Here is a 24578-nt window from a genome sequence, read left to right as displayed (position 1 = left end):
CCTGCCATCTACCCGGTCAAACTCTCCAAGAACATTTCAATGAGATCATCTCTCATTCTTCTAAACTCTAGAGAATATAGGTCCATTCTACTCAATCAGTCCTCATAGGACAGCCCGCTCATCCCAGGAATCAATCTAGTGAACCTTCGTTGCACCTGCCTCTAAGGCAAGTATTCCAACCCTCTGTTTTCACTCTGTTAACCAATCCTCAATTCGTGCTAATATATTACCCCCAATCCCATGAGCCCTAATCTTGTGTAACAACCTCTTGTGTGGCCTCAAATGCCTCCAAATTCAAACATACTACATCCACTAGTTTCCCCTTATCTATTCTGCTAGTTACACCCTCAAAAAACTCTCATAGATTTGTCAAACACAGATTTTCCTTTCATAGAACTGTGATTATTCTGCCTAATTATTTTGTGATTTTCCAAGTGCCCTGTTACCATGTCCTTAAGAGATTCTAGCATTTCCCTACTACTGATGTTGGGTTAACTGGCCTATAGTTCCCTGCTTTCCCACTCCCTCCGTTCTTGAACAGCGGGGTTACATTTGCTACCTTCCAATCCATATGGACCATTATAGAATTTAGACAATTCAGGAAGATCAAAACCAATGGATCCACTATCTCTCAAAACCCTAGGATGTAGGCCATTAGGTCATGGGGATTTGTTGGTTTTTAGTCCCATTAATTTCTCCAGTATTGTTTCTTTACTAATAATTTAAGTTCCTTGCTCTCATTAGACCCTTGGTTCCCCACAATTTTCGGTATGTTTTTTGTGTTTTTTTGTGTCTTCTACTGCGAAGATAGACTCAAAATATTTATTTAACATCTCTGCCATTTCCTTGTTCCCCATTATAATTTCTCCTGCCTCTGCCTCTAAGGGACCCGAGTTTACTTTTACTAGTCTCTTCCTTTTTACATGTTAAAGCTCTTACAATCTGTTTTATATTTCTTGCTAGTTTACTCTGATATTCTGTTTTCTTGCTCTTTATCAATTTCTTGGTCATCCTTTGCTGATTTTCAAATCTCCTGCAATCCTCAGGCGTACTACTCTTTTTGGCATCATTGTAAGCCTCTTTTAATCTAATATTGTCTTTAACTTCCCTAGGTTAGTTACGGTTGTATCACTTTTCCAGTGGAATTTTTATTCCTCAAGGAAATGTATATTCATTGAGAATTATGAATTATTTCTTGAAATGTTTTCCATTGATTATCTACCGTCCTATCTTTTAATCTAATTTCCCAATCTACCTCCGCCATTTTGCGCCTCTTACCCCTGTAATTGGCTTTGTTTAAATTTAAGACCCTAGTTTTGGACTTAACCACACCATTCTCAAACTTAAAATGAAATATGATTATTTTATGATCATTCTTCCCCAAAGGATCCTTTATTATAAGATTACTAATGCTGCCTGACCTGCTAAGATTTCCAGCATTTTCTGTTTTTATTACTAATGAACCCTGTCTCATTACACAATACTAGATCTAAAGTAGCCTGTTGCCCAGTTGGTTCCTCGACATACTGTTCTAGAAAACCGCATTGCATGAACTCTTCCAAGCTACTTCTGCCAATTTGGTTTGCCCAGTCTGTTGTGAAGATATGTGTCTCCCAGGCTTATTGCATTAAGCTTATTACATGCTCCCCTAATTTCCTTCCAAAATTCCACTTCATTATGCAGGAGTGTTCAGGCCAATTGCAATACCTGTACTGGCACTGCATCTGAGATTAGCTAATTTAGCACAGTTGGAGGATTAAACCTGGAATCTTCCGAATCGGTATGGCTCAGCTGCTCACTGTCTTAACGAGCGTAGGCACTGAGGGAAATCTGGCAACAGAGATTAAAAAATGTATTGTTTCAGTACTTTCCCATTCCCTTCTTTCTACCCCCTGCCCCCCCAGTAAATGCTGGCCGATTAGTTTGTATGCAGAGTTTGAACAAATGAGGAGAATAGTGTGCATCCAATGCAAAACCTGAAGTCAACTTAATTAATTGTAGATTGTTCACTTAGAAAAATGTCAGACTGGACCAAATGTCACACCCGCAAGGATAAAGGAATGAGGTTTTACAATCAGTCAGCCACACTACAGTTAGTTGGATTAATTCAAATGTGTCTTGGCATCAGATTTTCAATAATAGAATCCTATAATCTGTATAAAACCTATCTTGTAGCTATAAAAAAATCTGCAAAAATGTTTGACTTATATAACTTGTGTAATTACAACAGTAATTTATAATGATGCAGCTGTATTATTGTCCTCGAGTAAGTCCTTTGCGAGTACAGAAATGTGAGTTGATTGAATTCTGTTATTAAACAACAATAAAATGGATATTTTTTTCACAAAGCTAATAATTCTGTTGTAACATTTTCATGTAGGTAATGTTCCAGTGGCAAATTTATATTAGTCTATTATTGCTAATGGTTTGATAATACACTTCTATACACTTAGGTCTTTTACCACAGTTGTTGGGCGTTGCTCCGGAAAAGGCCATTAAACTTACTGTAAGTGTTCATTATATTCTTTATTATTTGTTTACATTCAGTTTGATTATTACTGTTTGCATCAAAATGCAATAACGAACGGTTGTGTCTATTTGCAACCCCAGATTTCTGATTTTGGAGGACAAGACACACCAAGCAGTTTGTCTGGAATGTGTAATTTGATCCTGCCTGTTGGAGAGTAATTAAGATTTCTGCAATGTGTAATTTGATCGTCATTGTCAGACAGGCTACTGAGTCCACAGTGCTAACATTACTGCTTTCAGAGAACAGACAGGATGATGCTTAACATGAGGATGAGAATTTTAAAAGCAGGATGTTGGTGGACAATGTTCCTCTTAATTTCTTTTTGGTTGCGCGTTCTGTTTAATGGGCTACGCATCCAATTCAAAATCTCCCATTCAAAAGCCAATAAGTGGCTTGTGCAGGATCTCCAGATAGGTGCGCGGGCACGCAGCTTAGTGAAACCGTTGCTGGACCATGAACAAATGTAGGTCAATGAATGGGACTTGCAGCATGTTAGGATACATGTAGCAGAGTTTTGAATGAGCTCAAGTTCATTGAGGGTGGAAGATGGGAGGCTGGCCAGAAGAACATTGGAATAGTCAAGTCGGGCAAATAACACACACATGGTTGGACTAATGCAGAATACGCTCCTCATTTTGTAAAATTCATTTATTTATTGTCCATTGCTAGTTGCCCTTGAGAGCATGGTCGTGAACTGCGGTCAAGGGGTGGGGAGGGCAGGAAGGAGGGGGAGAATGTGGTGCAGGTGTAAAGAGGTGGGGGTGGAAGAACGTGATCCAGACCTAACTGAGGGCAGGAGAACATGATCTATCTCCCATCTGGATTCCGCTCCTCCCCTCCCCTCCCCTCCCCCCATCTACCCTGCTTGCAGCCCAATTGCAACTGCATCAATTGCACAGCTGTCGATATGACAGTTTGCTCACCAGGCTATTATTTTAAAGAGCACAAGCCATTGGACTCTAGCTATTTTTCAATGTTTTTACCTGCTCCTTACCCTAAGCAAAATGATATCTGCTGAAGCCAAAGCAGGGCCTTGCACTCACCGTTACCGGTTATTGGACAACTTTAGAAATTAAATTTTACTGACCAGCCCAATGTCCAGAGGCCAATAATCTCTCTGCAGAGCTATCTACATATTCTATATTTGATGATGGCAGCTTCTTTTGTTACAAATTCCTAGTTTTTTGTGAAACTTCTGCATTTAAAACCCAGCTGGTACAAATAGACCAGTCTTGTACCCTGTCACCTGAGATTGTGGGCTATAGAAACTAAAGTTCAAGTTATTACATTGACCATTTTCTCTGACAGGGTCAATGTTGCTCTGAAGTGGCTGGGAGGCTCACATGGATGATGTATAATACCTAAGCTTCTGAATTTTATCAGAGTTTAAATGTTGCTGTTTGAGCTTCGACCAACATGGGTCATCCTTGATGTGCTTTTAGGCTGTGAACCACAACCTGAATCCATGGGTCACTTTTAAGATTTTTAATAAAGTCTGCAATCAAACCATTAAACTATCCCTTCTCTTACAAATGCTGACTGCTTTGTGGTACATTTCTAGAATTCTTGTTTTTATTGTAGTTCAATTTGTCTTTTCATGATTTATTTTAGCAACACGCACTGAAAACTCTTGCATTTCCTTTAACTGGATGTGTGTTAGATTATTCAGCAATTTATCAGATTGGTCATTTAGCTGGATTGAAATTCATTAAATGAGAATTTCATTTGGAAGTGACCTTTTCAAAACTTGAGTTTACTCCGAGACAGACCTGTTTACATTTAAGAATAACTAACTTTTATAATATTGCTTGAATAGCAATAACAAATTAACAAGAACGCTCAACAATCTATCATTCTTTTAGGACCAATGTTCCTATATACATTTCTTCCATTTCCTCAGATTCCCAGAGTATTGCAAAAATATGAAACCTGTTCCTGATTCTAAAACTGTTAATGGTCTTGAAAATCCTAGTTCAACATCTTGGTGTTAAGTCTGAACCAATCGTATTTCCTGCCATATTTTCTTAATTGTAAGGTCAGAATCACCAGCCTGACTCAGCAGGAGTTTCTTTGCCTTTCTACTGATACAGAATGGCTGTTAGCCAAACAAATATTACCCTCTGGGTCTGGGTGGAAATTTTTACGTCTTCCACAAAATGCAGACAGTAAGGCTTACAGTGTTGATTGGAAGATATTTGTCCATTCTGGAGAACTGGATTCAATATGGTATAAGATTCCAACTATCCTGGGGCATCGCTGCCATTTTCTGAATTTCAATTTAAAGCCAAGTTTTGTCAGTGTGCACATTACAACTGTGCAACCTTTCATATTTCTTTGCCGAAGGGTTCTGTTTAATAACCTACCACCAATATCACATTTCAATAAAAAAGTGTAGATATCCTTTCCTTCCAACTACATCATAAAATTTAACTGGTATTTTAAAAACTACTGTATCTTTTTGAGCAGCTTGGGGGGGGGGGGGGTTGTTCATTTCTGCTAAATGGGTGGGCACCAGATGCCAGCAACTGGCTTTTAATCAGTGATTCACATGCAGCATGATGGCTAGGCCAACTTTAAACTTCACCTTAAATTTATTCTGAATTATTATTATTCCTTCATTCTGTCCATTCCCTTAAATCCAAAGTGAAACATATTACATCATGTCGATGCCAAGATTTCAGAAAAGACTATGTGTAAGTCTATGCAACTCTATAGCCTGGAATTTCCTTGCACCATATGATGCATTATTTCAGTGGCCAATGATGCCAAATCGGTAGAAGTCCTTTTCGGCTTGAAATGTGCTTAAGTTGTGTCTTGAGGAATTTTCAGGACCCAGTGCAGACTCAATGGGTCAAATGGCCTCCTCCTGTGCTGTACTATACTACTATGATTCTAATGTTGTTTGCAATGGGCATCTAGGATTGCTAGGCAGTAAGTTTCCTGAAGGTGATGGAAAGGGTACACAAACGAAATGGTAAGTGTACGTTGGCTATTTATTAACCCTTTTTTGTTTTTTTCCCCCCCACTTTTAGCACTTAGATTTTCATGAACTTTTGTGTCAATTGATGTGATTATTTTTCCCCCGGCACCATTATTGGCACCAATGGGAATTCCCCTATCTGATGTGTCTGGAAAAAAAATCAAAGACCTATAGAGTGATGCCAGGCAGGTTAGGCTTCATGAGAATTTCTCTGTGCTTCTGCAAACTGGAGAAAATACCACTGTCCTCTCTGAACTCGGCCTCCTACACTGTTCCAATGAAGCTCAACATAAGCTTGAGGAACAGCACTTCATCTTTCTATTAGGCACTTTACAGCCTTCTGGATTCAACATTGAGCTCAACAATTTCTGCCCCCATTTTTTCAGACGGCGGCTGTTGCTCATGATTTTGCTATTCCCATTTTCACCTCGAGACCCATCTTTTGTTTCTTTACTTGTACCATTACCATTTCTTTTCACCTTGCACCATTACTCCTGGTGTCATTTAATCTCTCCTGCCTTTCACCCTATCACAGACATTCCCTTTTGTTCTTGCTGCCCTTCCCCCTTTCCCTTCCTCTCTATTTGTTTAAAACCTGTTACATCTCTAACCTTTTGCAGTTCTGACAAAAGTTCATTGACCTGAATCGTTAACTCTGTTTATCTCTCTCTCTACAGATGCTGCCTGACCTGCTGAGAATTTCCAGCATTTTCTGTTTTTATTTCAGATTTCCAGCATCTGCAGTATTTTGCTTTTGTATTTGAGAAAATACGACATTCGGCAGTGCATTAATGTTGGTGATAGGTCAGGTACTAACTAACACAGTGGTTATGTTAGTGGGCTAATAATCTGGAGATGTGAGTTCAAATCCTACCACGGTAGTTGGGGAATTTAAATTCAGTTAATTAAATAAATGTGGAATTAAAAAGCTAGTATCAGTAATGGTGACCATGAAACTACTGGATTGTTGGAAAAGCCCAGCTGCTTCACGAATGTTCTTTCGGGAAAGAAAGCTGCCGTCCTTACCTGGTCTGGCCTACGTGTGACTCCAGACCCAGCAATGTGGTTGACTCTTAACTGCCCTCTGAAACTACCTAGCAAGCCACTCAGTTGTACCAAACCGCGACAACAAAGTCAGCAGTGCGGGAGTACCTTCACCACATGGACTGCAGCAGTTCAAGAAGGCAGCTCACCCACCTTCTCGAGGGCAATTAGGGAAGGGCAAAAAATGCTGGCCTTGCCTAGTGACTCCCACATCCTGTGGAAAAAATAAATAAAAAAAATAAGGACCTGGCACACTTATCATAGAAACTGAATTCTCGGTCTGGGTCAGCAGAAAGGCAGATGCAGTATGTGCTGTCTGCTGATACTTGCAGCTACTGCACAGCATGTAGTGACAGTAATGGTCAGCTTGCAGCTTTGTTGCCGTGCTGACCTATACGGATGGTACTGTGGCATAGGCAGAAAGCAAACCACCATATGCAGTAGCACCACTACTTTAGGACAGCCATAAAATGGGACCAGTGCTCCATCACTTGCAGGCAGATTCATCTTTGCACCGTGGGCTTTCTTTCTCTTCACATGCCTGTTTTTTTCTTAGTCTTCTGCTCCTTCAGCTTTGGAAAGGCTGATAATTGCTTAAGATATCTTCTGAGGTTCTTTCAGAATTTGTGACCGCCCCCCCCCCCCCCATTATAGTGCACTCCTTTAATTGTCCTGATCCCTCTAAATTTCACTTGAATATAATGTTTCTCTCCTATCATTCTGTTCTTTAGATCAGTCCAAATCTGCAGCTGAAGTTATGCCAAGGGACTAACCTGGGAACATTTGGTGTAAACAGCATTTAAATCTGTTTAAAACTCATCAATATCCTTTCTGGTGATAACAGCAAAAAGAGGAAAATCCAGGCTAAAGGGCCCAGAAATCCCAGTCGGCTGCTTCCCGCAGGCGATCGGGTAAAAAACTTAAAAAAACATTTTTTTAAAATGCGCACTTACCTTATCCTGCTGCACCCACGCGAGTTCCCAGTCCTGAGGCCTCCTCGGGACGTGCACAGGCCTGGAGCTGGAGTCACACGTCTCTGGGCAGCCAATCAGGTAAAAGATGTTCTCTTTCATAATAATGGGAACTCCGTAAGTTGTAGTTCCCATTATTATGAATGAGCAATAGCCCCCAAAATACACAACCAATAATAAAAAATAGAAAAAAACACCACATATTTTTAATTAATTTAAATTAGTTATTTATGTATTTTAAAAAATATATATATATTTCCGATTTTTAAAAGTTTTTTAAATTATGGTTTAAAATAAATTTACCGTAGTGGGGAGGGTTTTTAAACAATAAAATGTGTTTTTATAATTTTATTTTAAAATGTTTTTGTCTATTTTAAAACTCTTGCACCTTTATCAGGCGCAAGAATCTTGAGGACATTTGCTGGGCAAGATATGGGTAAATCCCGCAGCCTTGCTCTTGCAAATGTCCTCGCTCCAGAGATATGGAAGATCTGTCAAGCTCGTGACAGATCGAAAAAGCCGGTTTTCAGCATATGCGCATTGTGCGCTGAAAACCAGCTTTTGCGATGCCTTCCTGGGTCTGTCGACACTCGGTACGGACCCGGGAGGCCGGAATTTCTGCCCCATCGTGTTCTGTCTCTGGATGGAAATTGTCCAGCATCCCATATAATCTGATTTTAGGATGATTCAAATGGGCATTTATGTTCAAAGTATATTAAAGGAACTGCGTACATGTTACTTTCCTTGTTAACAAGTTGTGCTTACTATATGCTGGAAGCTTCATTTGGAATAATTGTATCCTTGCTGTTGTCTGCTTTTCATGCAGTTCGGAAAGGAGAGCATTCATACTTTAATTTATGAAAATAAGCACATGGGAAACAGGAACAACCTCTGAGCTCCAGTTGGGGATTTAAATTACACAGAGTAATGTGGCCTTCCTTTGAGTTAATGGATGCAGTTGACCAATAAAAAAGTGACCAATCTTTTCTCCCTATTGTAGCATGGCTGAGATCAGGTAGAGAAGTAGATGTCAAACACCTCACTACTTGGAGGGAGGGAAATCCGAGGAAGATTTACTGTTAGCCATTCTTGGCTCCTTGCGGTAACTTGGTTTCAGCACAGTCTGCCCTAAGGACTAGGAACAGCTTGCCTGTACACTCACTCATCTACAATGGTGTTGGAAGACCTGACGAAGGGTGAAGAAGGAAGAGAAATCTTCTCCTCAACTAAAATTACACTATGTCTTATGTCAAATATCAGTGATGTTTCATATCTTGTCCATTTTCTCTAACAGGTGAATGATTTTGTGAGAGACAAGTTCTTTCAAAGAGATGGCTCAATTCCTCTTCCTGCAGAAATCCTCGCTGGTGGCTGTGTAAGTATTGCATATGATGTTTTTACATCTTTTCAGCTTGTAGCATGAGACTTTGGATATTCCAGTCTTGGAACGTAGTTATGAAATTCTTCAGTTCAGTTAGCAAATTAATATCTTGTGCTGTTTAGTTCAATATTTTTTATAGTGGGTTGTAACTTTAAACCTGATGGATGTACTTAAGTAATGTTCCTGGCTAAGGTTATTTTTAAATGACCCCGAGAGATCTATCACGATACATCACGGGGTTGGGGTAATATAAGAACATAAGAAATAGGAGCAGGAGAAGGCCATACGGCCCCTCGAACCTGCTCCGCCATTTAATACGATCATGGTTGATATGATTATGGACTCGGGTCCACTTCCCTGCCCGCTCTCCATAACCCCTTATTCCCTTATCGTTCAAGAAACTGTCTATTTCTGTCTTAAATTTAGTCAATGTCCCAGCTTCCACAGATCTCTGAGGCAGCGAATTCCATAGATCCACAACCCTCAGAAGAAATTTCTCCTCATCTCAGTTTTAAATGGGCGGCCCCTTATTCTAAGATCATGCCCTCTAGTTCTAGTCTCCCCTATCAGTGGAAACATTCTCTCTGCATCCACCTTGTCAAGCCCCATCATAATCTTATACGTTTCGATAAGATCACCTCTCATTCTTCTGAATTCCAATGAGTAGAGGCCCAACCTACTCAACCTTTCCTCATAAGTCAATGCCCTCATCTCTGAATCAACCCTGTGAACCTTCTCTGAAGTGCCTCCAAAGCAAGTATATCCTTTCGTAAATATGGAAACCAAAACTGTACGCATTATTCCAGGTGTGGCCTCACCAATACCCTGTACAACTGTAGCAAGACTTCCCTGCTTTTATACTCCATCCCCTTTGCATGGATAGAGGATCGACTAACTAACAGAACAGAGTCGGGATAAATGGTTCATTCTCTGGTTGGCAACCAGTAACTAGTGGGGTATCGCAGGGATCACTGCTGGGACCCCAACTATTTACAATCTATATTAATGACTTAGAAGAAGGGACTGAGTGTATCATAGCCAAGTTTGCTGACAATACAAAGATGGGAGGAAAAGCAATATGTGAGGAGGACACACACAGTCTGCAAAAGGACATAGACAGGCTAAGTGAGTGGGCAAAAATTTGGCAGATGGAGTATAAAGTTGGAACGGTCATGCACTTTGGCAGAAAAAAAATCAAAGAACAAGTTATTATTTAAATGGAGAAAGATTGCAAAGTGCCGCAGTACAGTGGGACCTGGAGGTACTTGTGCATGAAACACAAAAGGATAGTGAAGGGGAAAAATGGGAAGGCTTCTCTTCCCACGAGTGGGCTCTCTGATATAAAGGGTCGACGCTCGTCCCAACCTGCGTAGCAGCCCTCGAAGTTAGTAGACGGAGACGGATGGCAATGTATAACGATCTTTAATTACAGACGTCTGGGAACACTTCTCATCACAGCCGCCTGTGAGCGGAGATGTTCCCCGAATAGCAAAATCGTACATCATTTATACATTTCATAGATCCCTTAGCTCCCCGGTACGATCTCCCTCGATCTCTAATTGGGTTACCTTATCAGTAATATTTTGGATTGACAGACCAGGATCTCAAGGCAATCTTAGACCTTAACTGGAATGACCTCATTGGGTTAGAATTTGCTGATCGTACATGGTGCCTAAAAGCCTGCTTAGAATCTTTTCAGAGTCTTTTCAGAGTCTTATCAGTATCTGTTCAGAGTCTTCCATGGTGTCTTGTCGGACTGGATGTACCTAAATGTTATTTAGTGTCCTAGTACATCAGTCTTGAATCAGAGGCCTCTGGGTCCTTGGTACTGGAATATGTTAGAACGTGTGAGATCAGCTACAGACCTTCTGCCCCTTTTGCTGAGTCAATGTAGAAGCTGGTACTTTAAACCTTATTTCGCTTATACCCCTAATGCCAATTTTCTCTTACAGATAGTATGCAGGTACAGCAAGTGATCAGGAAGGCCAAAGATATCTTGGCCTTTATTGCAAAGGTGATGGAGTATAAAAACAGGGAAGTCTTGCTACAGCTATACAAGGTATTGGTGAGGCCACACCTGTAATACTGTGTGCAGTTTTGGTTTCCATATTTACGAAAGGATATACTTGCTTTGGAGGCAGTTCAGAGAACGTTCACTAGGTTGATTCCGGGGATGAGGGGGTTGACTTATGAGGAAAGATTGAGTAGGTTGGGCCTCTACTCATTGGAATTCAGAAGAATGAGAGGTGATCTTATCAAAACGTATAAGATTATGAGGGGACTTGACAAGGTGGATGCAGAGTGGATGTTTCCACTGATGGGGGAGACTAGAACTATAGAGGGCACGATCTTAGAATTAAAACAGAGATGAGAAATTTCTTCTGAGGGTTGTAAATCTGTGGAATTTGCTGCCTCAGAGCTGTGAAAGCTCGGACATTGAATAAATGTAAGACAGAAATAGACGGTATCTTAATTGATAAGGGGTTATGGGGAGCGGGCAGGGAAGTGGAGCTGAGTCCATGATCTTATTGAATGGTAGAGCAGGCTCGAGGGGCCATATGGCCTACTCCTGTTCCTATTTCTTATGTTCTTATATTCTTATAAAGCTGGCTAAAGTGTTGAAATGGGCTACAGTAAGCATTTTGACTCTTAAGCCTTTCTGAGTTTATGTTCTACAGAATAAAACACTCCAATTATATGATGCTGGAAAGTGAGGATAAAAACTCTGAGCTTGTGAGCAAACTTTAAAAAAAATTTGAGTTACAGATTTTACTTCATTCAACAAATTAATCGGCTTGATTAATCTAACATACCCAAATCTTTACCTATATGTACAAATCTGACATTGTTTGTTCCTGTGTCTTGGAAAAACTGTCTCTTTAAGAAATGTGCATCTGAGCTGTCGGTTAATCTTCCCAATCTGCCAGTTGTCTTAACTTGATCTTATGCCATGGCTTCATAGAAAATTGGTGCAGAAGCAGGCCATTCGGCCCGTCGAGCCTGCACCGCCATTCAATATGATCATGGCTGATCATTCAACCTCAGTACCCCACCCCAGCCTTCTCTCCATACCCACTGATCCCATTAGCCGTAAAGGCCACATCTAACTCCCTTTTGAATATGTCCAATGAACTGGACTCAACAGCTTTCTATGGCAGCGAATTCCACAGGTTCACAACTCTGGGTGAAAAAGTTTCTCCTCATCTCGGTCCTAGATGGCTTACCCCTTATCCGTAGACTGTGACCCCTGGTTCTGGACTTCCTCAACATCGGGAACATTCTTCCTGCATCTAAGCTGTCCAGTCCCATCAGAATTTTATACATTTCTATGAGATGCCCTCTCATTCATCTAAATTCCAGTGAGTATAAGCCTAGCCGATCCAGTCTTTCCTCATATGTCAGTCCTGCCATCCTGGGAATCAGTCTGGTGAACCTTCGCTGCACTCCCTCAATAGCAAGCACGTCCTTCCTCAAATTAGGAGACCAAAACTGCACACAATACTCAAGGTGTGGTCTCACCAAGGCCCTGTACAACTGCAGCAAGACCTCCCTGTTCCTATACTCAAATCGCCTCGCTATGAAGGCCAGCTTGCCATTTGCTTTCTTTACTGCCTGCTGTACCTGCATGCCTACCTGATGTACCATGACACCCAGGTCTCGTTGCACCTCCCCTTTTACTAATCTGTCACCATTCAGCTAATAATCTGCCTTCCTGTTTTTGCCATCAGTGGATAACCTCACATTTATCCACATTGGGCAAATGCATGGCAGATGCAGTATATTCACCCTTTGTCCAAGTCCCCCTGCAGCCCCTTAGCTTCCTCCTCGCAGCTTGCACTGCCACTCAGCTTAGTGTCATCTGCAAACTTGGAGATATTACCTTCAATTCCTTCGTCTAAATCATTAATGTATATTGTAAATAGCTGGTGTCAGCACTGAACCCTGCGGCACCCCACTAGTCACTGCCTGCCATTCTGAAAAAGACCCGTTTATTCCCACTCTTTTCTTCCTGTCTGCCAACCATTTCTCTGTCCACACCAATACATTACCCCCAATACCATGTGCCTTAATTTTGCACACCAGTCTCTTGTGTGGGACCTTGTCAAAAGCCTTTTGACAGTCCAAATACACCAAATCTACTGGTTCTCTCTTATCCACTCTACTAGTTACATCCTCAAAAAACTTTGTCAAGCATGATTTCCCTTTCATAAATCCATGCTGACTTGGATCGATCCTGTCACTGATTTCCAAATGCACTGCTATTACATCTTTAATAATTGACCCCAGCATTTTCCCCACCACCGATGTCAGGCTAACTGGTCTATAATTCCCTGTTATCTCTCTCCCTCCTTTTTTAAAAAGTGGGGTTACATTAACTACCCTCCAATCCATAGGAACTGAACCAGAGTCCATGGAATGTTGGAAAATGACCACCAATGAATGCATCTACTATTTCTAGGGCCACTTCCTTAAGTACTCTGGGATGTAGACTATCGGGCCTTGGGAATTTATCAGCCTTCAGTCCCTTCAAGTTCCCCAACACCATTTCCTGACTAAGGATTTCCCTCAGTTCCCTCTTCTCGCTTTTCATAGAAACATAGAAAATAGGTGCAGGAGTAGGCCATTCGGCCCTTCGAGCCTGCACCACCATTCAATAAGATCATGGCTGATCATTCACCTCAGTATCCATTTCCTGCTTTCTCTCCATACTCCTTGATCACTTTAGCCATAAGGGCCATATCTAACTCCCTCTAATGCCACACAAGTGCCAGGCAATGACTATCTAAAACAATCGAGAGTCTAACCATCGCCCCTTGACATTCAACGGCATTACTATCGCTGAATACTCCACCATCAACATCCTGGGGGGGTCACCATTGACCAGAAACTTAACTGGACCAGCCACATAAATACTGTGGCAACAAGAGCAGGTCAGAGGCTGGGTATTCTGCGGCGAGTGTCTCACCTCGTGACTCGCCAAAGCCTTTCCACCATCTACAAGGCACAAGTCAGGAGTATGATGGAATACTCTCCACTTGTCTGGATGAGTGCATCTCCAACAACACTCAAGAAACTCAACACCATCCAGGACAAAGCAGCCCGCTTGATTGGCACCCCATCCACCACCTTAAACATTCACTCCGTCCATCACCGATGTACTGTGGCTGCAGTGTGTACCATCTACAAGATGTGCTGCAGCCGTCTTGGTTAATCCTCGCCACTGGACCAAGACCTAGCTCTGTCAAGCCTGTGCGGTGGCTGGTATGTAGTTTAGTTTAGTTTCTCCTATTTTTGTCAGCAGCTCCTCTCTTGCCTCCCAAAGGAGAAAAGTTTGTAATCTCTATTTATTAGCTCTTTTGTTTATTAATAAAACCGTTTCAGTTTACTTCAAAGACGTTGAACAAGTTTATGATTGGTTGCATAAAGATAAACGTTTTGGAAGGCTGGGGGAAAAAAAGGTGCTTACTGGCTTATTTGGCACACATGGAATAATTCTCATTATCCACCCTTTGGTTTAATCAAAGTACTACTTCTCTCAGGCAATCACAGTAAGAATTTATCTCCAACTTTACATTTCTTCCATTGCAAAGGAGTCTCTATTGAAATGCATAAGACATGAGCCTTTTATGTAGATGCAATGAAAGATTTTCATGAGCGTTTTGTTAGTTTGTCTTAAAGGTTGTCTATTACGAAACCGAGATTGGGTAGTGGAATGTATTTCTGTAGTTCTTTAATCCATCACAAAAAGTTACAGCTCTGTCTACTTGTGCACTGACCACTACTTGGCCCGACAAGTGGTGGATTCTTCCTGGGGCCATCTGCAAGGCAGCAAACTGGAACATTGACCTAACTTGAGAACTAGTGATGGGCGCTTTGGCATTACTGTGTCTAAGATGGCCTGAACAAGTACTCCAAACTCCACTTGTTGCTATCTGTTCTATTACTGTTATACTCTATATGACCTGTTTGTATGTCTAGATTATTTCCCACATTACAATAGTAACTACGCTTCAAAAGTACTTCATTGGCTGTAAAGCGCTTTGAGTTGTCCGGTGGTCGTGAAGGGCGCTATATAAATCCAAGTCTTTCTTTCTATCTAGATTAAGTGCATGAAGAAGAATTTTAGATTACCTACTTCAAGGTATACTCTTCCTAGTTCTTTGAAAGTTCAATCTTGACTGCAAAGCTTCCACAAAGCCTGCTCTTTTTTTGTTGGTTTCAAATTACTTGGAACTACTTTGTTGTTTTCTTGTATTAAATTTCAGTGCTCTTGCTGTTACTTTGAGTTTCAATGTTATCTGCTTGAGTCAAAGAATTAAGATTATATTAAGAATGCATCTTAGAATCAGATCTTGTATATAGCTGAATGAGAAAAGATCAGCCTGTCTGCTTAGCATATGGATTTTTTTAATTGGACTGTGTGGACAGGCGTTTTTCCTGTGGAATGATTATATCCTAGTGTATGCAATTTTTTTTCTCAAAAAATAATGAAGACCATACTTGAGCGAGATAATTTTTGAAAAACTTGAAGCAAGAGCTGTTGTTTTATGGTGAATTTATGCTGTTAAACTAAGAGAGTGATGTGGTATGCACTTCTTGTCCACAAATCGTACTTTATATCAGCATTTACAATCTAAAATGCTAAGTAAATATTTATATATTTAAAAAGTTATAATGGAAATTCCTATGTTAGCAGTTGTCACAGTGTAATTAATTGCAGGCCTTTGTCTTCTAAGTAGCACTGTGGCACATGTCACCCATTGTCACCTGCCATTTAATGGCAGTTAACTTCACTCTGTCCTGGGCCTCCAGGTAAGTTCTGTAACTGCACATTTATTTTTTCTCCGGTCTACTTCAAATTTATTCAAAAATTTAAAACCTTTTTTTATATTCTTCTCTTCCAGCTGCAAATCTGTGCCACCATTGAAACTGCTATTCCTGCTGCATCTGATGAGTTCTGACGAAGGGTCAACGACCCGAAACGTTAACATAAGAACATAAGAAATAGGAGCTGGAGTAGACCATTTAGCTCCTTGAGACTGCTCTGCCATTCAATAAGATCATGGCTGATCTGATCATGGACTCCGCTCCCCATACTCCCTTAGCGCTCAAAAATCTGCCTATCTCTGCCTTAAATATATTCAATGACCCAGCCTCCACAGCTCTCTGGGCAGAGAATTCCTCTGAGAAGAAATTTCTCCTCATCTCAATTTTAAATGGGCGACCCCTTATTCTTAGACTATGTTCCCTAGTTTTAGTTTGCCCTATGAGTGGAAATATCCTCTCTGCATCCACCTTGTCGAGCCACCTCATTATCTTATGTTTCAATAAAATCACCTCTCATTCTTCTAAACTCCAACGTGTATGGACTCCACCTACTCAACCAATCCTCATAAGTCAGCCCCCTCATCTCCGGAATCAATCTAGTGAACCTTCTCTCAACTGCCTCCAATGCAAGTATATCCTTCCTTAAACATGGAGACCAAAACTGTAAATAGTACTCCAGTTGTGGCCTCACCAATACCCTGTACAGTATTCTCTGCTTTTATACTCTATCCCTTTTGCAATAAAGGCCAACATTCCATTTGCCTTCCTGATTACTTGCTGTACCTGCATACTAACTTTTTGTGTTTCATGCACAAGGACCCCCAGGCCTCTCTGTACTGCAGCACGTTGCAATTTTTCTCCACTTAAATTATAATTTGCTTTTCTATTATTTCTGCCAAAGTGGATATCCTCATATTTTCCCACATTATACTCCATCTGCCAAATTTTTGCCCACTCACTTAGCGTGTCTATATCCCTTTGCAGATTTTTTGTGACCTCACAATTTGCTTTCCCACCCATCTTTGTATTATCAGCAAACTTGGCTACATTACACTCAGTCCATTCATCCAAGTCATTAGTATAGATTGTAAATAGTTGAGGACCCAGTACTGATCCCTGCGGCACCTCACTAGTCACTGTTTGCCAACCGGAAAATGACCCATTTATCCCGACTCTCTGTTTCCTGTTAATTAGCCCATTCTCTATCCATGCTAATATGTTGCCCCCAACTCCGAGAGCTTTTATTTTGTGCAGTAACCTATGTGGCACCTTATCGAATGTCTTATGGAAATCCAAATACTCCACATCCACTGGTTTCCCCCTTATCCATCCTGCTCGTTGCATCCTCAAAGAACTCCAGCAAATTTGTCAAATATGATTTCCTTTTCATAAAACCATGCTGACTCTGCTTGATTGAATCATGCTTTTCCAAATGTCCCACTACTGCTTCCTTAATAATGGCTCCAACATTTTCCCAACGACAGATGTTAGGCTAACTAGTCTATAATTTCCTGTTTTTTGTCTGCCTCCTTTTTTAAATAGGGGTGTTACATTTGTGGTATTCCAATCTGCTGGGACTGCCCCAGAATCCATGGAATTTTGGTAGATTACAACCAATGCATCCACTATCTCTGTAGCCACTTCTTTTAAGACCCTAGGACGTAAGGCATCAGGTCCAGGGGACTTGTACGCCTTTAGTCCCATTATTTTACCTAGTACTACTACTTTAGTGATAGCGATTGTATTAAGTTTCTCCCTACCTATAGCCCCTTGATTATCCGTTATTGGAATGTTTTAACTCTGCTTCCTCTCCACAGATGCTGCCTGACCTGCTGAGATTTTCAGCATTTTCTGTTTTTATTTCAGATTCCAGCATCCACAGTATTTTGCTTTTGTATTAGTGTCTGAAATGCTGTTGCATTGAATTCCACATGCCTGTACTTTATTTTAACACACAACTCCCTCCTCCCTGCAAAAATCTTATCTGCATTTTAAACATTAAAACATTTTTTTTAAATCTTCAAACAAGGCTCTCTCTGCCATTGCGCTTCAATTTATTGTTTTTTAATTACCATTGTCTCGAATTTAAAAATCATTAAAAACAAATCTTTTTTAAAATCTTTCGAAAACCTACACCACCAAACCTGCCGCTAAATCCTCTCACTGACATTCATCATACTCTCCCTTGTTTTTTCTGAAACATCATCATTCCTTTTCTCTCTCACTGTGTCTTTATTTTTAAAATTACAACACTGCCTATGAAATATCTACCTCTTGCTGCCTCCCACATCACTATTACGGGTACAACATCCAGAATTCTCAGGCCTGAGTCAGTGCCAGTTTTTGTTTTTTTCTGGATTTCAGACAAGAAAATCATAACTGAAATCCGGAATCCCCGACCGAATCCGTGGCAGTCTTTGAGCGGTGAGGTCCAAAATCCGGCACGGATTCAGTCGAGGATTCCGGATTTCCGACTCTTGATTTTCTTGTCTGAAATCCGGAAGCCTCGACTGAATCTGTGCCGGATTTTGGGGTTTGCTGGAATTCGGACCTTGCTGATTCACGTCTCCCTGGCGCTGCGCTTTCTATCGGTTTCCTCGCTGCCCGATGTCGCCATCTTGGTCACCTCAAAAATATCCATTTTTCGCACAATAATTCTGGACGACTCCATCTGTGATGCGCAAAATGTCCAATTTTCGGACAATTATTCCAGACGACTCCAGCTATGTGCAAAATGTCCGGTTTTTGGACAATTCCGGTTTTTGGAGTTTTGGATTCGGGACATTGTACCTGTATAGCCTACTATTCCTTTTTTCACAAATAATTAACTTTACTGGCCTTGAAAGACTTTTTCTCCAATGCAATCCTGTTGCTTCTCTTTCCTCCACGCTGCTTGATCTTTTAGATGTTCACCATTGCCCTTTCCCGCTGCTCCCTACCCATCCATACCCTTTTCAAGTAAATATTTTCTGTTACTAGCCTTTTCCCCATTACTAACCTTTTTCCATCTCAACATTTCTCACTTCAACCCATTTTCCTCCAACTATTTGAAAAAAAATTGCTATGCTAATTCCCAATCCTTTCCCCTCCATTACTTCTCTTTCTGCTGTTCTATTGTTTCAAAATTCACTCTCAGCCTTTCCCAAGGCTGCCTACCCCAGCTCTTTCATTGTTCAGCTCCCCCCTTTCCCAGTGTACCTACTGACCCCATTTATCTATTTTAAATTGATTCAAAATAAAGCACGTACTTCCTGGGTCTGTTAGACTTGCTGTCTGTAACACTCTTATCAGTCACACTTTATTACTAATATCCCTATTGTTATAAAGCAGTATATTCTCTTGACTCACTGTCAGCACTTGACATGGTAATACATATTACATTTAGGACACAATTTATGTAATACTTGCTTCCAGTAACTTTTTTGTTATGCTTTTCTGTTTTATTTCTTTTTATCTCGGCTCAGTTGTCCAATTAAATTTATCAAGGTTGCTGGCTTGCAGATGGCCTCAGGAGTAACCCAAGCAGTGGTCAGTACACAGTAGATAGAGCTGTAGATTTTTCTGGTGGATTTAACTCTGCCAAGAACTACAGAAATACATTCCACTACCCAATCTGCTGATCTCTGTTTAGTAATAGTTTTTCTTTAAGACTTGATCGCAAAGGAAACCCTCAAGAAAATTGTTCATCACACCTACATAAACGGCTAATGTCTTATGCATTTCAACAGATACTTCTTTATAATAGAAGAAATGTAAAGTTGGAGATAAGTTTTCACTGATCGCCTGAGAGTAGCAGTACTGATTAGACAAAAAGGTGGATAATTTGAAAACTATTCCATGTGTGCCAAATAAGCTAAGTTAGTTTCGTGGTCTTAAATTACTGCCCCCTGCACAGAATGGAACAGAAATAATTTGAGAAAAAAAAATTCTGAACTGTATTTGTAGCCTCCAGGCTTGATATGCACCATCTGCTACTCCTTTTAAATGATCATTTTGTATATATCCTCTCCTCCTTATTCCTCCTCCCAAAATGTAACACCATACATTTCTCCAATTAAATTTCATTTGACATCTATATGCCCAATCTACTAGCCTGTCTTTGTGCTCTTGAAGTCACTTGCACTGTTCTTCACAGTTAATCATGTTCCCTACTTTGTGTTGGCTGCAAATGTTCATATTGTGCCTCCAATTCCAGATGTTTATACATATATTTGAGAAGAACAGTGATCCCTACATTGACCCCTGGGGACACCAATGTTTACATGCCCCAGTCAGAAAAACATCCATTGTCCACTACTGTTATCTGTCCTCCACCTGCCCTTTAATGCCGTGCAACTTAACTATATCAACAAGCCTCCTATGTGGCACCTTGTATAATGCCTTTTGGAAATCCATATACACATGCGCTCTATTTCCTCAAAGAACTCAATTAAATTTTTCAGACATGACTTGCCTTTTACAAATCCACGTTATCTATCCTTTGTCTTTTTCTAGGTGAGTATTCATTTTATCCTGTATTATGGACTCCAGAAGCGTATTCACGATTGTTAGACTGGTCTATAGTTACCTGGGTTATTGCTTTCTCCCTTTTTGAACAGAGGTGTTACATTGGCAGTCCTCCAGTCCTGTGGCACAACTTTTTACCAAGAAGGATTGAAAGATTGTAGTCAGAACCTCTGCTATTTCCTCTCTGACTTCCTTGAGAATTCTAGGATTACATAGAATTACAGCATAGAAAAAGACCATTCAGCCCAATTGGTCCATGCCCGTGTTTATGCCTCCTCCTATGCTCTTTCATCTAACCGTATTAAAATATCCTTCTAGTTCTTTCTCCCTCATGTACTTATCTAACTTCCCTTTAAATACATCTATGCTATTCACCTCAATCACTCCATGTGGTAGCAAGTTCTAATGCCCTTAGGGTCTGGTGCCGTTCCCATTTTTGAGTTCAACCAACTTTTTCAGTACTACATCTTTGTAGTTTCCGATCAAATTATTCCACCTCCTCCTCTTGTACTATTTCATTCCCATTACCACACTCTTCTGTAAAAACTGAGACAAAGTACTCATTTAGTATTTTTTCTTAGTCCTTCATCCTCCATATGAAGATTTTCATCTTCAATTGGTTCTACCTGTTCTTTAATCATTCCTTTACATTTATGTGTTATTAAAATCCTTTACTGTGTCTCTTTGTTACCTACCAATCTTTCTTCATACCTTCTCTTAGCCTTTCTGTATATTTTTTAACTTTCCTTTTATATTTTCTGTATTTGGCTTGATTTATTTACATTATTTATTCTAGATTTGTCATTTGCTTTTTTTAACTTGCATTTAAATTTTAATTACTCAAGTCTGCATCCTATTAATCTCGTATTTGAAAATTCCCCATCGTGCACTGTCTTCTTAACAGTTTTTCTTTCCAGTTAATTTCTAATCATAAATTTGGATTTCCACTCAAGTGCCTTTATCTTTAACTGTTCCCTTTCTTCAGTTTTTATGTTGAAGCTAATTTATGCAATGGTCACTGTTTCCCAGATGTTCCCCTACCCTCTATCTACATATTCCAGTTCATTTTCTAGCCGACCACTTTTCTCACCTGCAATGTAGGAATCCTGCACCCAGGGAGCCCCATTTCCAATACTCTTAGGCACCAGCAGCACAATCCCACTATCCCAACACCCTCCCATCACTACTGCTCCCACCACTACTGTTTCTACCATGACTGCTTCCAGACCTGGGAACTCGTCTCTAGTACTTGCATACTCATTCACCTCCTTCCCCAATATTCTGATGTCCCAACAGCCCTCTGCACAGCTTGCAGATCCAACTCTCACCTTCCAACCACTTCCAAACCACATGATCAGCCCCACTTCCCAGGACGACATGTCTCTGATCTGCTTCCTGCCTAAAGCATCTTGTCTACTATCTTGCTGTGTGTATTCTTTTTTAAAAAGGTAAGAAATAAAATTAAGTGTTCCTTTTCAGCATATCATCCAACTCAGAGAATACCACAGAAGATCCAGGGGAGTGTCCCAGTGTCCTGGCCAACATTTATCTCTCGACCAATACCATTAAAGCAGATTATCTGATCCTTTATTGCATTGCTGTTGAGTAGGACCTTACCGTGCACAATTTTGACTGCCGCACTTCTTGCATTACAACAGTGACTACAATTAAAAAGTACTTAATTGGCGGTGAAGCGCTTTGGGACATTGAGGTTGTGAAACGTGCTATATAAATGCAAGTTCTTTTTCTTTAGTATATAATTTATAAGCATTATAATGCACATAATCCAGCATTTTAGTTTGCAGCAGCATAGAAAATAGAAGTACGACTTGAAAATGTTGCATTTGGACGCCAGCATTTCAGAATTTCTTAATTATGCATGTGTAATCTGCAGTCAGTATAGAGGTTAGCTTTCATGTTTGCAGCTAGGTACTTAAATTATAGCATATTGAAGTTGCGGCAATAGTGAATAATTCCATCAGTAAATCAGATGCCTTAAACATGAGAGCGAATCTATTACTTTGATTCCTGAGTTGAAATTGTTGATCAACTCACACTTGTAATAATGGTTTTATTTTACAATTACAATTCCTTTTAATCCAGTAATTTTCTCTCACTGGAATTCTGCATTGTATGGAAATTGCTCTGGTATAATGTTTGACCTGAAAAATTGCTGCATTCTGAAACTGGGCACTGAACTCTTTGCAGCATTTTTTAAAGTACTGTTGAATGACGAGCACTACGTATTGAAAGTAATTTGATGACCTGTCACATAGTCATGCAAGTTGTCCTATTTTCCCAGACATTTATTTTGTCTCCTTTTAAACTGATCATTGAGTCAATTTCAGTAAAGGAAACCAGATAATTTAGTTTATTAAACTTTGCAGATAAAAATAGAAGATCCAATATAAGGTTCTGGTTTAAATACAGGTCCTTTCGGACCTCTACTAAGTGGACCTTCATCTGTGACCCCATCCTCACCATAGTGAAGCCCAGCATGTGAGTAAGTCTCAGCAATCTATTCCACCATTGCTCCTGGCCTTAATTGATGTCCAAATATGCAGATAGGTCTAGCAGACCAAAACTGGGCATTCTTTGGGCCATCAGCAGCAGAATGGTATACCACCACAATCTCTAACATCATGCCCAACACATCTCTCGTTCCTCCATCACCATCAATGGTGCAGAAGGGATGCCATTATCAACACCAGGCATGCATTAAAATGAGGCACAATTCTAGTGAAGCGACTAACTGAGCTACTTGTATGCGAAACACCAAATGCAGCATGCTGCAGACAGTTAACTAGTCCACAACCAACAGATCAGAGCAAAGATATTTAGACCTACCATATCGAGATGAGAATGATGATGGACAACTGCACAACTAACAGAAGGAGGAGACTCGATGACCCCATCCTAAACTATGGTGAAATCCAGCATGCGAGTGCAAGTGTCTTTAGCCAAGAGTGAACAATCCTACTCAGCCTTGTCCTGTGGTAGATGCCAGTACCCAGCCTATTCAGTTTACTTCACGTTTTGTGAAGAAGCTGAATGCACTTGACATATCAGTGGGCCCTGACAACATCATGACTGTAGTGCTGAAGATCTGTGCACCAGAGCTAGCCAAATTCCTAGCCAAGCTATTTCAATGCAACTATGACACTGGCATCTGACCAATAATGTGAAAGATTAGCTAAATATGTTTTATCCACAAAAAATAGTATAAATCTTACCAAGCCAGTTACCACCCTATCGGCTTCTTTTCAATCATCAGTAAGGTGATGAAACACAGTGCCATCAATCAATACCTCCTCACCAATAATCTACTATTTATGCTCAGTGCGGATTCTGCCAGAACCAGTCAGCTCCAGACATCATTGGAGGCTTGATCCAGATATGGATGCAAGAGCTGAATGCTAGAGAGATGAACCTAGCTGTCCTCAGCATCAAGGCAGTATTTGACTCCGTATGGTGCCAAGAAGCCCTAGTAAAACTGAGGTCCATGGGGGTCAAAGGAAAAGCCCTCCAGTGACTGGAGTCATACCAGACATGATCAGAGGCGAATCATTGCAGCCCTCGAATATCTTCAATAGTTCCTTGGTGAAGCATCCTTGACCGTCATTTTCAACTGTTTCATCAATAGTCTTGCCTCTGTCATAAGGCCAGGATTGGAAGATTCACTGATGACTTGACGCTTCCGCAGCTTCATTCACAACTCCTCCGATATTGAAGCACCCCATGTCAGCCAACTGCAGGATTTTAATAACATCTAAGCTTAGGTTGATGGGGTAACATTCACACTACAGAAGTGCCAGGTAATGTTTAATGTTCATCTTGAACAAGAGAAAGTTCAGCCATTTCCTCCTGAGCTACAACGGTGCCACCATTGCCAAGTCGCTCCACAGGCAACATCTTGGGGAACACCATTGATGAGGACCTCAACTGTACTAGGCATATATCAACATTGTAGTTACAAGAGCAGGACAGAGGTTTGGGTACTTAGACATTTCATCATCTACAAGGCTTAAGTCAAGTGTGATGGAATATTCACCTGGATGGGTGCACCTGCACTAACACTCGAAACTTGACACCATCCAGAATGAAACAGTTTGTGCTTAATGAGTGCCCCTACCACTGGACTCAAATATCTAACCCTCCGTCACTGGCATACTGTTGCTGCAGTATGTACAGTTTACAAGATGTTGTTCAGAAACTCACCAGTGTTACTTTGACAACACTTTCCTCCTCTGCAACTTTTACTACTAAGAAAGGCAAGAGCAGCAATGTCATGAGAAGATCATAACATCCTAGTTCCCCTCCATATTACACATCATCTTG

General features: G+C 40.6%; 1 protein-coding gene across 1 annotated transcript in view; it reads left to right on the top strand.

The window, feature by feature from the left end:
- The window catches only part of LOC139254271 (electrogenic aspartate/glutamate antiporter SLC25A12, mitochondrial-like), a 169748-nt gene that overhangs the window by 94528 nt on the left and 50642 nt on the right, over positions 1-24578 (top strand). Inside the window, exons 8-9 of the mRNA XM_070873658.1 lie at positions 2454-2506; positions 8820-8900. Of these exons, the coding sequence (XP_070729759.1) occupies positions 2454-2506; positions 8820-8900 (134 nt within the window). The remainder of the gene's footprint in view (positions 1-2453; positions 2507-8819; positions 8901-24578) is intronic.

The sequence above is a fragment of the Pristiophorus japonicus genome, chromosome 3 (genome assembly GCF_044704955.1).
Source record: "Pristiophorus japonicus isolate sPriJap1 chromosome 3, sPriJap1.hap1, whole genome shotgun sequence".
Taxonomy (NCBI): Eukaryota; Metazoa; Chordata; class Chondrichthyes; family Pristiophoridae; genus Pristiophorus; species Pristiophorus japonicus.
Note: the sequence above shows the minus strand (reverse complement) of the source record. Positions and strands in the feature narration are given on the sequence as shown.